Below are 13,876 nucleotides of genomic sequence, written 5' to 3' on the forward strand. Positions count from 1 at the left end.
ATGCTAGGGCAAAAACATCCAGAAGGAACAAAACCAAAACATTTTAAATAATTTTACTTATGTATGTGCATGTGCGTGAGTAGCATGTGTCACTGTGCATGTGTGGCAGTCAGAGGACAACTTGCAAGGATCAGTTCTCTCCTCCTGGGGTTGAATTCAGGCCATCATCAGGCTTGGTTTAAGGTGCTTTGACCCACTGACTAATCTCACCATCCCCCCAGAAAGCAGATTATAAAAAGAAAACTGGAAAATGTGAGTAACTATTTCCTTTTAGTAAGGAATCAGTTTTTAATCAATGATCTTTTACAGTTACTTTTGAACATGCGTTCTCATAACGTTGCCATGCGTGCACATTCATGTATATTTAAAATGAACCTCCACAGCTCTGTCTCCTTTCTCCAGTCTCTCTTCCACCAGGGTAGGTGATGCTCAGAAGAAGCAGAGTGGCCCGTCCTCCCTCCCCCGCTAGATTAACTGCTGTGGCCTTGCATCACTGTGTCTCGGTTTAAAAAGCCCATCTTTACTTTGCATCTCTTCTCTCCACTCAAACAACAGTAGTTTTATGAACTTCACTGCAATTAGTTTCTGAGGTTAGTTTACTCCCCTGTGCTCCATCAAGTAGATTCCATTATGGCAACTCCACTCATATGTGAGAATCAAAAGAAGTGGCCTACTGCAAATACACTTAGGTGCTGATATACCCAAAAGGGGGGATTCTTTGGAAATCAAGAAGGAACCTTCATTTACCAAAGAACTATGCCATCCCCTACAGCATTGAAGAGATCATCGGTGTTCGGGTTCATGGGGATGACGTGCCGACAGTCAGGGTCATTCTCCAGGGCTTTGTTTATCCAGTTGACAAAGGCATACTTTTCTTCCTCTATAGAGAAAGAATTGAAGTGACTTACTCGCAGTATGAAAACCAGACAAAGACATTCTCCACACGGACTGCACATTCTCATGCCCAAGAGAGACCCTGCAAGGCTACCCAGGCCAGCATCTTATCATCTTGTATTTACTGCTTTTGAAAATCAGAGGTCCTTTAAGAAGCAGGAACTGAATCTAGTTATAAAGATGCAATCAAAGATTTAGGATGGACTAAAAAATGTACATGTTAGATTAGGATGATGATAAATAATAAATGTTTCTGTGGGTATAATGTAAGTATAAATGTGGTTTGGTATTTACAGGATAAATCTCAGGATCCTGCTTGCATTGCCCACTGATTTAGATGCTGTTTGTCATGGATGATCATTGGGTACAGTTAGAATGAGACATCTAGGAAATAAAACCACCTGTGATAGATTCTTCCTTCCTACAAGCAAAGCTGCCCTGAGTTGATCTTGCAAGTCTTAGTAAAACCCGAAGCCCTGCCTTCCCCCCCAGAATCATGTTTTGTAAATTGTATGTCACTGAAAACAAGTGTCTCTCAGAGGAATTCTGAACTGTCGAAGCTTGGTAAAATTGCTGTCCTGCAATTCATAATGTACTTTCACACAGTCAAAGCTTGAAAAATTCCTAGACTTAAAAATATAAGGCTAGATATGATTGGATACATTCAGAACCCTGCAAGCTACAACTGGCCAGACTAAACTAAGCCCATGAGTGCAATAATGGCACAAATGGTATGGGGGTAACCCAACCACCTTTTAAAAATTGGGTCTAAGACCCACTTCATGAGATAGAACCCATACCTGGTAGTATTAAAGGGGCCAAGAACCTGTGGCTGGTTAGGCCCTAGGCCCTAGGAGAGAACACATAATTCTGCTAAATGAGCATAGTATGAAACCAATTTTTATGACACACTGCTACACTTGTAGATTATAGCACCTCTCAGTCCTCATAGGTGAAACTATGTAGATGCCAAGTAACACAGAGAGATCCCTAACTGGTCGACCTGCAGAGAACATGAGACTAAGGAATGCTCAGCCATAAATGAGACACACATGCCACACCTCTACCCTCAAGGCTCAGGATCTTCTCAGAAGAGGGGTGGGGAAGATTCTAAGAGCCAGAGTTGGATGCCGACATCAAGGAAACAATGTTTATCAGACACAACTGGGTAGTTGCACCAATGAATACAGTGATGGTGACAGCATGCCGAAGGCCTAAGCAAGCTGGAGCCAGACAAATCCCAGCACAGAGGTGGAAGGTATGCATGAAATCCCACCACTGCCTGAGGAGAGGGAGAGTCCATTTTCTGTAATGATGTGGCAACCACACACATTCCCATGACCCATTCCCAAGACAAAGTGGGAGAAAGAAAAAAAAAAGAAGAAATCTCAAAAGAGAGTGGGAAGGGATGGGAGAGAGGAAAGTGGGAGGAGTTGGAGGAGGGGTGTATATGTTTAAAATGCCTCATATAAATTTCCCAAAGAATTAATAAACATACATATTTTTAATAGAAAAGGCTAAACCTTGTCTTAGCAACTGCAAACAGTGCTTAACCACGCTTATCTTTGACACTGAATCTGAATTTTAAGACATGTTAAGCAACCACACCATTCGGGATCCTAGAAGCTTCCATTAAGCCTGCTTTGTGTCAGCCTTTGGAATAAATATAAAACTTCTTTTTCCAATCAATATGTTTTGGCCACTCAGCAGGCGTTAAAAATAATCAGGATATTGAAGATGAAGACTCAAAGGGCTAATTTTGTCCATAAAGTTTTTTAAAGGAAATTTGGCAGTGTTTAAAGGACATTTTAAATGCAAATAAGGTCACTCAGTACACCAAGCTCCCTGGGGCTCAGGCTCAATTCTTGGAACTGGTCCATTTCCATGTGGGAAGATGGGTCTCCATCCACATGGGTGTGCTTGCTTCTTTGCTTCTACCCCTTTAGTTTCCATACCAAATATTGACTCTGTAACCCCAAACAGCTGGGTCCTCCCTCCTCATTCTCCCCCAATCCACAACTCTCTCATATCTCACACTCTCTTCCTCTCCCCCACTCCCACCCATCAGCACAGCTTACCTGAGTAGGAATGCTGGGTACCAACGCTGGACTGCTCAGAGGTGCCACCAATGGCACAGATCCCTTCCTTCTTGTTGATTGCTTTTCGGAAGGTTTTGGCAACCTCAGTGCTTTTTAAGCCATGGAAGACCTGTTAAAAACAGAATATGTTTGGCTCATTTGATTTTGATTTTTTTTTTCTTTTGACCAAGTCTTGTTACACAGTTTAGGTTGGCCTGGTGCTTGCTTTGTAACCCAGGCTAGTATTAAACTCAAACCAAATTCTCTTGCTTTAGGTTTCCAAATGCAGGGATTGTGAAGGTGGACTAACGCACTGTAGTGGTTTGGCTATGTGTGGTCCCCATAGATTCATGTGTTTGAATGCCTGGCCCATAGGGAGTGGCACTATTAGGATATGTGACCTTGGCATAGGTGTGGCCTTGTTGGAGAAAGTGTGTCACTGTGGGTGGGGGTGGGCTTTGAGGTCTCCTATGCTCAAGCTATGCCTAGTGTGGCACACAGTCTCCTTTTGCTGCCTTTAGATCAGCACATAGAACCCTCAGCTCCTTCTTCAGCACCATGTCAGCCCGCATGCTGCTACGCTTCCCACCATGATGATAATGGACTAAACCTCTGAAACTGTAAGCCAGCCACAATGAAATGCTGTCCTTTATAAGAGTTGCTGTGGTCATGGTATCTCTTTACAGCAATGAAACCCTAACCTAGACACACACCCAGCTAGATTAGGCATTCTTAGAAACCCAAGCTGGAGTCCAGAAAACCACAAAGGTAAGAACTGTAGCAATGAACCAGGAAGGGATGGGATCGTCTCTCTGGATATTTATTGACACCGAGTTCAAGTTTCAAATGCATCGCCTTGAACTCAGTACCATGCTCACCTTGATAAACTCATCAAAGCTGATCTTCCCGTCTTGGTCCAGATCACCTGTGGCCATCAGGTTTTCTGTGATTTCTCTCACTCGGTACCCAGGCAGAGGCAGGCAGGCAGCTTTGAACAAGTCATTCAGCTCATTGCAGCTGATGTATCCGTTGCCATCGGTATCTGTAACACAAGGATAGAGTGAGGCTTTGCAGTAACTCAGGTTCTGTCTTTAGAAAGGCAAGCAGACCCTAGATGGTAGGTGGGGCTGGAGGGAGACGACCAGTCATGGGTGTTGGCCTGACCCAGATAGAGGCAAAGCTTGCCAGGAGGCCTATTACTCTTGGATCCAGACATTCATATTACTTCCAATGCCCACAGTAAAAGATGCTGATTTCAATTAAGATCTTGAAATTAAGGGGATATTAACAGGATATTTAGGATCGTGTGCAGGCGTGTATGTATGCATGCACACCCTTTCGTGCACGCATCTTCCTGCATGTGTGTGTGTCTGCATGTGTGTGTTTCCACATGTGTGTGTGTATGTTCATGCATGTGTGTGTGCTTGTGTGTGTGTGTTGTGTGTACGAGCATGTGAGGGCATATGCACATGCAGAGGTCAGAGGACAACTTTGGGTGTTGTTCCTCAGGAGCCATTTCTTTTCCAGCGCAAGGTTCTCACACGGAAGCTGAAGCTCACCAGCTGGCTAGACCAAGTGGCCAGTGAGCCCCAGGGACTCACATGTCTCTGTTGCCCAGGGCTAGGATGACAAATGCATGGCACCAGGGTCAGCATTTCTGTAGGTGCTGGGGACCAAACTCAGGTCCTCGTGCTTGAATGACAACACTTTACTGACTGAGCCTCCCCTGCCTCTGCAATCCTTAGGAATCTTTATAAACTTAAAAGCAAAGCACAAGGAGCTTGCCAATAAAGAGTATAATATAAAGGAAATCAAACAGAAGCAGGCAAGATTTAAATAATGGTGCGTAGGGAATGCCTACAGGAAAAGGCTGCAGGTAAGAGTCCAGGCTCTCTGGTTTAACCAGGAAAGAAGTGTTTTCTCAGGCACATTTTTCAGAAACCAGCTCTCCCAGGTTCTCAAACATCCTAACACTGAGACCCTTTGATACAGGTCATCATGCTGTGGTCCCCAGCCATAAAGTTATTTTCATTGTGACTCCATAACTGTAATTTTGCCACTGTTATGAATTGTAATGAAAATACCTATGATTTCTAGATGTCTTAGGTGACCCCATGAAAGACCCACAGGTTGAGAACCCCTCCCGGAACCAGTTCACAAAGCAACTCAGTGGTGAATAAACACTGTAAGGGGGTGTCAGGGCCACTCACCAACTTTGGCAAAAGCCTCTCTGAGCTCCATCATTTCTTCGTCAGACACGGATCCTCTGGCCATTTTCACTGCTTTAGGTGACAGACCTGAGAGGAGGAGGAGGACATCAGAGTGAGCACTGTGCATCTGAGTTCCTGTAAGCTCAGAACAAAGCCTGTCTACTAGAGGAAGCCATGTTCGTCCTCGCCCTCCACAACTTGTCGCCATCTTTCAAAACGTCCCAGCCTCCCACGTGGGGTCATCACAGACAGCTATCTGCAATTTCTCCCCTCCCTGCACCACGAGGCAGCTTCTCTCACAGTGCTCACCAGTATTGACTTAAGGATTAGTAGGTGCTTATCTAAATCGACTTAAGGATTTCTCTGACAATCAGAAGGTGGTGGAAGTCACACCCAGGACTGGAAATTCCCACCTCTTTCACTTTGAAATGCTTGTTCTTGGCCATTCATCTTTTGTCCAACCCCTCCCCCGCTCCCGTTCTCATAAGCCAGGGAAGGAGAATTAAGTACCAGCTCCTTATGAACTCCTAGGTAATAGATTCACCTGGCAGCTGGCTGGGGATGCCAGGGTGAACCTTCTGGCCTGTTTGAACTCTAAGCCAACATTACAAGGAACAGAGAAAGCGATGGAGAGATTGCTATATTTTGGAGTAATTTACCATCTAGAAATGTACAACTAAAACATTTAACTTTTACATAAGTATCTTTGCAAATGTCATCATGATTACCTTTAAAATTAATGCTTGACCAGGCCAGTAGTATAAGTTTGATCACACATAGTCAAGGACAAAGGAAGGAGGTGACCTTCTAAAAATTCATATATGAAAATCTGAAACACATTTTAAATGTTTTCTCAGAGAAGTTTGCTGAGCCACTTGCTATCCCTGTGCATCACTGCTGCCCCCTGGTGGTCAGAAAGTGAATGAAACAGAAAATGGATGTCTACACCTCCCCCACCCCCTTCTTGCTACATACACGGATGGGGGCTCCATCGGCTGCATTTCTAGTGGGGAGGTTGTAAATGGAGTAGGAAGACAGCAGATGGCATGTGTCTATCTAGAATTTTATTCTGACCATTGTAATAAACGTTTTAAATTTTAAAATGTTTTCCATTCATGGCAAGGATACTTTAAACTAATTTTCTTTTTTTCATGTTTCCACATCATTCTATGGTGCTGCATTTGTTCTCAGTGAGGACTGACATGCATGTTATACAAATGTTATAACAACATACCCTATGGGTCAAACTGCAGCACACTTCAAACTGCATCACACTTGCCCTTGGAATCTGCATCCAGTCTTACCTGCCAATGAGTGGCACAAGTCTACCCATGTGAGTGAGACTCTCCAGCCCCGTGAAATGACAATGGCTTCAAATTTTTTGTTTCCCAATCTTTTGTTAATAAAATTCTTGCATGGAAACGAAAGTAAACAAATACCCCAGGACACGTGAGTAAGCAAGTAAAAGTAGCAAGCCTGACCATTCTCCACCCAACATGATTTTAGCTCCCTGTCACCATAGGTGTCTGTGGGAACTAGAGATGTGATTGAAAAGTATCTACATAGGTGTGTGGAACTCATTTAAAAGGCCTTTTTGTTATTGATTAAAATTTTATTTTATTATCATTGGCCTATATTTAACAAGATAGTGGCATGATGGGTTCTCTGGGGGAATATAGGACATGCTGAAGGCTAGTCGTATGAGCAAACATGCTCTCATTCACAGAGCACAGACATTCTGAAAACACACGTACTAGTGATCTGACCGATACCTTCTCTCTGTTCCCTCTCCTTCTCCATCCTTCTCTTCTTACAATCGGATTTCCAAAACTCCTATGAACCAAGTCACAGAGGCATCTTCAAGTCAAAAGAAAGTGAACACAGATGCAGCAAGAGGATGCAGTCAGTGAAGAACTTCAGCAGTTAACGGATGCCTAAAACCTGTCTCATTTTGCCAGAAGTGGCTGAAAATTAAACTCCAGCTCCCCAAAAGCTAGTGCTAAAAAGAACCATAGGCTCGTAGCAAAATTCTCACCAGGCGTTAAGAAGAGGGCATCTATTGCTTCTCAGCCTTTTGGCTAAGATCAAGTGTAGAAGAGGGTACCTGTGGGGTGTAGTAAGTACCTTATTTACTGTCCCCCCTGACTCTCAGTATAGGCTGATGGTATGTGTTAGTGTGACTATTTCCATTTTATAGAAGAGGACGCAGAAGCTGAGAGAAGCTAAGACACACACCTCAGCAACATTCTAACTCGACTCACTCCCCTCCTCCCAACTGTCTACCCAGGCTCCACTCCATGCCTTTCTACTCACTCTATACACTGGCTCATTGATCAGCAATTGTTCATTGAGTATCTTGAATACCTTAGCTGGTGGGGGAAATTGAATGTCAACATCGTGAGCCTGTCTGGGAATTGCAGAAGAGGAAGTTTGCACTTCTGCGCATTATGCAATGGAGGCCTCTGTTATAGGAAACTTGTAACTTTACTAAGTTACTGTGGCTGAGTTGGTTCGTGTCTCCTTAACAAGACCAACACCACACATGCGTAGTTATAGCAGGGTCTCCCTAGCACACTGCAGCAATTCCTAGAGGCCACAACAAGTCTGGTTCTAAGGTGGTAGGCCATGCTTGTTAGATATCCTATACTTGGTATATAGGTGTCCATAGGTTCTTAAATTCCACACATATGTAATGAACGCCTACTATAAGCCAGGCCCTGCTCTTTCTTCCAAATGAACCATGGCCTGGCTAGTTACAGAAAAGCATGGCACAAAGACTAAGGTTGAAAAAGTAAACTGGGTCATGAAATCCAAACCTGGCCCTGTGTTTGCACACAAGAATGTCTGATTATTGGACACTGTAAGAGACTGCTGAGAAGTTTAAGTAGAAATAGGAATAAGATTACACTGTGTGAAAAACAACCAAGAGAACTGGAGAGACAGCTCAGCAGTTAAGAGCATGTGCTATCTTAGCAGAGGAGCTGGATTCAGCTCCTCGCACCCACATCAGGTGGCTCAACAACACCCATAAGTCCAACTCCAGGAGACCCGATGTCCTCAGGCCTCACCTGTACGAATGAGGTGCACATAAACTCATGCAGGCACCCACATAGGCATAAAGAAAAATATAAATAACTCTGAAAGAACAGAAACATAGAATAGAATCATCACACTGGGTAAAAAGGAAACTTCAGAGATTGTGGTATAGCAAAGAAGAAATGTTTTAGCATAAATACCACATGTCTCCAAGCATGGTGGTATACTTCTTTAATCCCAGCACTCAGGAGGCAGAGACATGGGGAATCTCTGAATTTGAGGCCAGACTGAACTAATGATTTCCAGGACTCCACAAAGAAATCCTGTCTTGAAATAAACAAAACAAAATGAACAAGCCAACAAAAACCAAAACAACAATTAAAAAAACAACAAAATAAAACCAGTATGTTGGTCAGGAACAAACTCCAAATATAACCTAACATAACACCTAATAATATTCTCTTCAGAGGCTTATGAGTGGGAGGATCAACTCAAAGATGCAAATAGTGGGAACAACTTCATGTTTAAAAATCCTCAACTCTTCACTGGTTCAACAGCTTTGAAAAAGAAAAAAGAAGGTAAGGAAGAGAGGGAAGAGGGAGGGAGAGAGAGAGCAAGAACGAGAAAGAGTGTGTGTGTGTGTGTGTGTGAGAGAGAGAGAGAGAGAGAGAGAGAGAGAGAGAGAGAGAGAGAGAGAGAGAGGAGTATTTAAGCAGTGTAAGAAGTGGGCTGGTTGCTGTGATCACCATGGGCTGACATAGGGCCCAGACTTGCACAGATCACTGTGTTTCTTTTATTGTCATGCTGAGCAGGACCTAGAAATACAACGCCACTTTTAGAGACTGGAGTATCAGATGAAGTTTATTATATCTTTATGATTTATACACAGGGGAAACTGTCATGTAACCACATGAAATGCTTTGTCTGTGCACAGATGCTCCAAGGCCACTCCCCTCCCAGTTGGTGTTCCCAATGCAGAGAAGAAGACAGAAGGTGAAGTTACCTCTAAAAGTCTCTGTGACTGATGGAGAGGAGACCCTTCAACTAATTGGACCGAGTGCAGTGTGCAAAGGACAGCGCTTCCCCAGAGTGAGGCAAGACATGATTAATGTTAGAACATGCGCACCAGCCATGTTTAAGAAGGACATCGCTGCAGTAGCATCTAATTTTAGATATCTTACATAGCTTATGTGTTTGCCTGAGGGGACGGTGCCCATTTTTATTCATGCACATTAGAAGGAGTAGGCTATCTTGTCACCTATTATCCAGGTCCTCAGGAGAAGGTGTCACTTTACAATACTAGCACCATTTAGGCAGCAGTAAAGGGTTATACTTTGGTATCTGGAGCCACAAAAGAAAGAATGCATGTGTCTTCCAGGGCATAAATGAGTACTTTCAATTGAGCTTTACAGACTGTGTTTGTGTTTGCGTGTGCGTGTGCGTGTGTGTGTGTGTGTGTGTGTGCGTGCGCGCACGTTTGTGTATGTATGTGTGTATTAGTCATGTGTTCTTCCACTGAGCTATATCCCCAGACCCTGCCCGTGCCCTATCTTTTGGTAAAACATTTAACTATATTTTATTCAGTGGGGGAAGCGAATGGCTGTGGGTGTGCCACATTGAACAAGGAGGGGTAAGGGGAAAACTCGAAGGAGTCCATTTCTCTTCTTTTACCGTGTGGAACCCAGGGATCAAACTCCAGTAGTCAGGCTGAGCCCCAATCACCTTTACCCAGTGAGTCATCTCACCGTGTGTCCCTTTCTAATGATCACACCGTCTAACAATGCTCTGCCAGGAAGCATTTCAATCAGCAGTAAGCTCAGGAACTTGCTTTATGGATCACTACCCAAATCAGAGATCTATGAGGACGAATCTCAAATCATGTATCTGGGTCACTTCTGCTTTCCTGTGGGAACTCTGGCTTTTTAGATCAATCGCCATAAAATCCCAAGACAGCTGGCTAAAGAGATCACTAGTTTTTCTCTGTTTTGTGTGTTTGTTTTAATTTTAAGACTACCCCTTAGCTCAAGTAACTCCCCAGGAGCAAAAACCACAAAGTCTGTTCCTTCTTGAACGATGACAAGGTTTGAGTCTCTGCTCCCAGATATATGGTGTTCCCCAGCTGGGCCATAGCCAGTGATTCTTAGAATGAGTTATTACCAAAGTATTTTGACTCAAATTGCTTAAGGACCAAATGTAGAAGCCACTTAATAGGTGTTTACCCCAGAATGCAGTGCTGGGGGATTTGCTGAAGAACACTGCTCCTCTAAGTGAGTGTATACTTAGGAGTGGGAATTTCTCAGGTTTCGGAACTGATTATGAAAACAGCAGAAAGAGGGAGACAGTGGCCTGCCCTGGTGTGGTGACACTTACAGGCTACTCTGGGTGCATCAGTGTTAAGATTAGGGACAGTGGCGACCAGTTATCCACCTGTTAGTGTCCCAGGCATCTGCCACCCAGTATCACATGATCAAGGCACGCTTTTGCCTGTGCCCCACTTTCTCTGCAATCTGACTCCGTAAGTAAAGGAAAACTGGAAACTTCTGACTCTTGGTCCCAGTTGCATCTGAGCAACCTCAGGGGATCTCAACATCCACGGGGAAAACACAAAGCTTCCAGAGACCTCCACAAACAGTGAATAATCAGAAACACACTGTCCCAGTAACACGAGAGCTCCAGGGCTGATTGTAGTTTAAGATGAGTAAGAAATGTAGCAAAAATGTGACAAGATTCTGTAGCGAAAGAAAAAAACATTCATACAGTTTAAAGGGGGGAAATCTGCTCTTGCTTGGTCCTGCCCTTTCTGCTTCACAGGGACACCCTTAGGAGAGCTAACGAAGAATACACAGCAACTTGTTTGATATCATTGGATGACTCTAAAAATACGGTTTTTTAAATGACTTTGTTTTGCCTTTGAACAAGTCAGTTATAGGGGTTGTCGAAATGCCTCAGAGGATAAGAGCACTGGCTGCTCTTGCAGAGAACCTGGGTTTAGATTTCCAACACCCACATGACAGCTCCCATTTGTCAGTAACGCAAGTAACTCCAGTTCCAGGGGATCCAAGTCCCTCTTTTGACCTCCACAGGCACCAGGTACAACTGGTGCACAGATAGACAAGCAAGAAAATATACACACAGACCTTTTTTAAAGAATGAATTCAATTACAAATGGCATCGGATATAAATGGGCATTTAGAGACTCTTAGAAATCCTTCTATCAAGTTAAACCTCAAATTTGACTTTGTTTGTTTGTTTTTTGGTTTTTTATTTCTGCAAATGCACCAGTTTCCCACAGGCTAAGGCACAGAATCCTTTCTCCCCAGCCTCTGACCTAAAGGCCTCAGGGGAGAAGACAAAGGAGGCCTGTCCCTGAAATCAGGAGCTATGCAAATACTGTGAGGAAAGACAGCAGGTCACAGCCCTCTAACCTGCTCACCGTGATGGTGGTGCTCTGAAAACCTCTAGGGTTGGCCATTCAATTGAGGGGCTTCTGAAGCTACAGGGACAAATCCAGACCTATCTCCAACTCAAGAGACCACATTGCCCCTCCTGTCCTTCCTTGAATAGCTCCAATACCTCTGCTCTCTACCAATATATCCAATCCAAACTTTGTAAACAAGGGTGGTACACCAGGCTGGAGTTTGAGGGTCCTGTAGTTCATTGGCACCACTCTCCTTCCTTAAGCTACAGTGCTACCCCTGGTCCTGGCCTCTTGGGAATCCACAGCTATTTTTCATCCTGCTCCAGCACAGGGAGTTTAAGAGCCACACTTCTCCCCATCGAAGTTCAGAGCATGCCAAAAACATTTGTTCAAAGAACTGATATCAGTCGATCTACTGTTATCATCTGAGTATCAAACATCATTCTCTCATCCATGAATGAAAACCCACCTAGATGTTTCTGTACAAAGCTCTGCACTAGTTGCTGCCTGGGAGACACAGGAAGAAGAACAAGAATGGGAGACCCAAAGGCTCCAGCTTCATGAAACCCACATTTGAACTCAAGTTTTAAATGTAACTCGTAGATGACGATTCATGTAATACAAGTGGTTAACACAGTGGGATTTCCTGGAGCTCACTTAAAATGAGTGAGAAGGTTAAACACAGACCTTTGAGAATAAATAAAAAGGAGGGGGAACCAGAGAGGAGGCCTATCTAAAATTAAAACAGCATGGCAGGTATCCAGACATGGACCTACAACCTTATCACATAGGATACTGAGGCAAAAAGATCTCCTTGAGTTTGAGATCAGCCTTTGCTACATGGTGAGAATTCCAGGCCAGTCAGGACTACCCTGTCTCAATGTACAGAAATACAGACATAAATAAATAAAAAGACCAAATACCAAAATCAGCCCACACAATTCACTAAAGGAGTAAGTTTGCCCAGTGAGTCTCAACTGGAGTAACGGGCAGGGGGAGTGAGGGAAGGTTGTGTCTAGGCTCTGGTGAGGAGACTCTGCCTCCCTCCTGACTGTGGAACATCAACCTCCAGCTTGTTCTCTGGGCCTCAGTTTCTTCATCCATAAATTGAGAGAGAGAGTCCCTTTCACATTAAAAGTCTCAGGATTCCACCCAGTAGCTGAGCAGTGGACCTGTAGATTAGAGCCAAGCTTGCAGAGAACAACATGGTTTGTATGAGTGCCCACAAGAGTAGAGGCTGTACCCCAGAGGTGTCTCTTAAGAATTGAGCAAGTGGGGGAGGGGGCCCGGCTCTCAGAAGCCAGCCACTGTCCCTGTTCTTACCTCTCGTCACATACAGAGCTGTTCCAAAAGGTGCATCTCCTCATGGACCCCAGGCAGATGTCCCTGCTCAGCCGCCCAGTGGAGCAGTTGAGAGCAGGAGAGCTGTCAAAGTGGCCTGTGGGACCTATTTTCTGGGATGTCATCACACACAGCTAAAGACAAGCTGATCCAGTTCATTCCTAGCTTCTAGGCAAGCCAGTGAACAGACTGTCCCAGAAAGAGAGCCATCTAGCATTTTCTTTAAAAAGACCCAAATAAGGAAACTCTATAACCTCTCTGGTGTCTCATAACCCTGCCTTGTAACCTAAATCTTTTCTGATACAATTACAGCTCTTCCTTTCTTGGGCTAATCTCAGACAGAACTATAGCAGCTGATCAATTCATAAATCTCCCACCTTGGAGATCGTTTATACCTTTTAGATGTTGGTTTAGGAGTTTATTTTCCAACTTTTAAATTTGTTCTTCTATCTTCTGTGTTTGTGCCAACTTCCTTAACCAATGAACACAAGACTATCAAGGTTGTAGGAGAACCCTTATAAAGAGCCAGGAGATTCCTGAAGGGGTTAAAAACAGAACTGCCATTTAGTCTAGGTACCCCATTACTGGGTATTCACTAAAAGGACAGGAAACCTTTACATTAAGAAATCTGCACCCCATGAAAGACATCTCAATGGCAGCCCTGTTCTTGATGGCCAAGAAATGTCAAGCATGGTGACAGACACTGTAATGTCAGCACCTGGGAAGCTGAGACTGGAGAGTAGTAAGTTGAAGGCCATCCTGGGCTGCATAGTGAGGTGCTGCCTCAAAGAAAAAAATAGCCAAGAAATGGAAATGATTTAAATGTCTATTAACTGAGGACTGGATAAAGCATCCTATACATGCGGTGCATGCTAAAAACACAATGGAATTATACTCTT

At 43.9% G+C, this 13,876-nt stretch overlaps 1 protein-coding gene across 12 annotated transcripts in view; it reads right to left on the reverse strand.

The window, feature by feature from the left end:
* The window catches only part of Lcp1 (lymphocyte cytosolic protein 1), a 95,671-nt gene that overhangs the window by 27,319 nt on the left and 54,476 nt on the right, over window positions 1–13,876 (reverse strand). For 11 of the 12 annotated variants that reach the window (XM_076930718.1, XM_076930714.1, XM_076930711.1 and 8 more), the window contains 4 exons: window positions 5,183–5,269; window positions 3,851–4,014; window positions 2,973–3,102; window positions 748–880 (listed from right to left, as the gene is read on the reverse strand). In XM_076930718.1, coding sequence (XP_076786833.1) covers window positions 748–880; window positions 2,973–3,102; window positions 3,851–4,014; window positions 5,183–5,246 — 491 coding nt within the window. In that variant the 5' untranslated portion in view covers window positions 5,247–5,269. Of the gene's footprint in view, window positions 1–747; window positions 881–2,972; window positions 3,103–3,850; window positions 4,015–5,182; window positions 5,270–5,910; window positions 6,012–13,876 lie in introns of all 12 variants that reach the window. The other variant, XM_076930713.1, reaches the window with a different exon arrangement.

This window comes from Arvicanthis niloticus, chromosome 3, assembly GCF_011762505.2.
Source record: "Arvicanthis niloticus isolate mArvNil1 chromosome 3, mArvNil1.pat.X, whole genome shotgun sequence".
NCBI lineage: Eukaryota > Metazoa > Chordata > Mammalia > Rodentia > Muridae > Arvicanthis > Arvicanthis niloticus.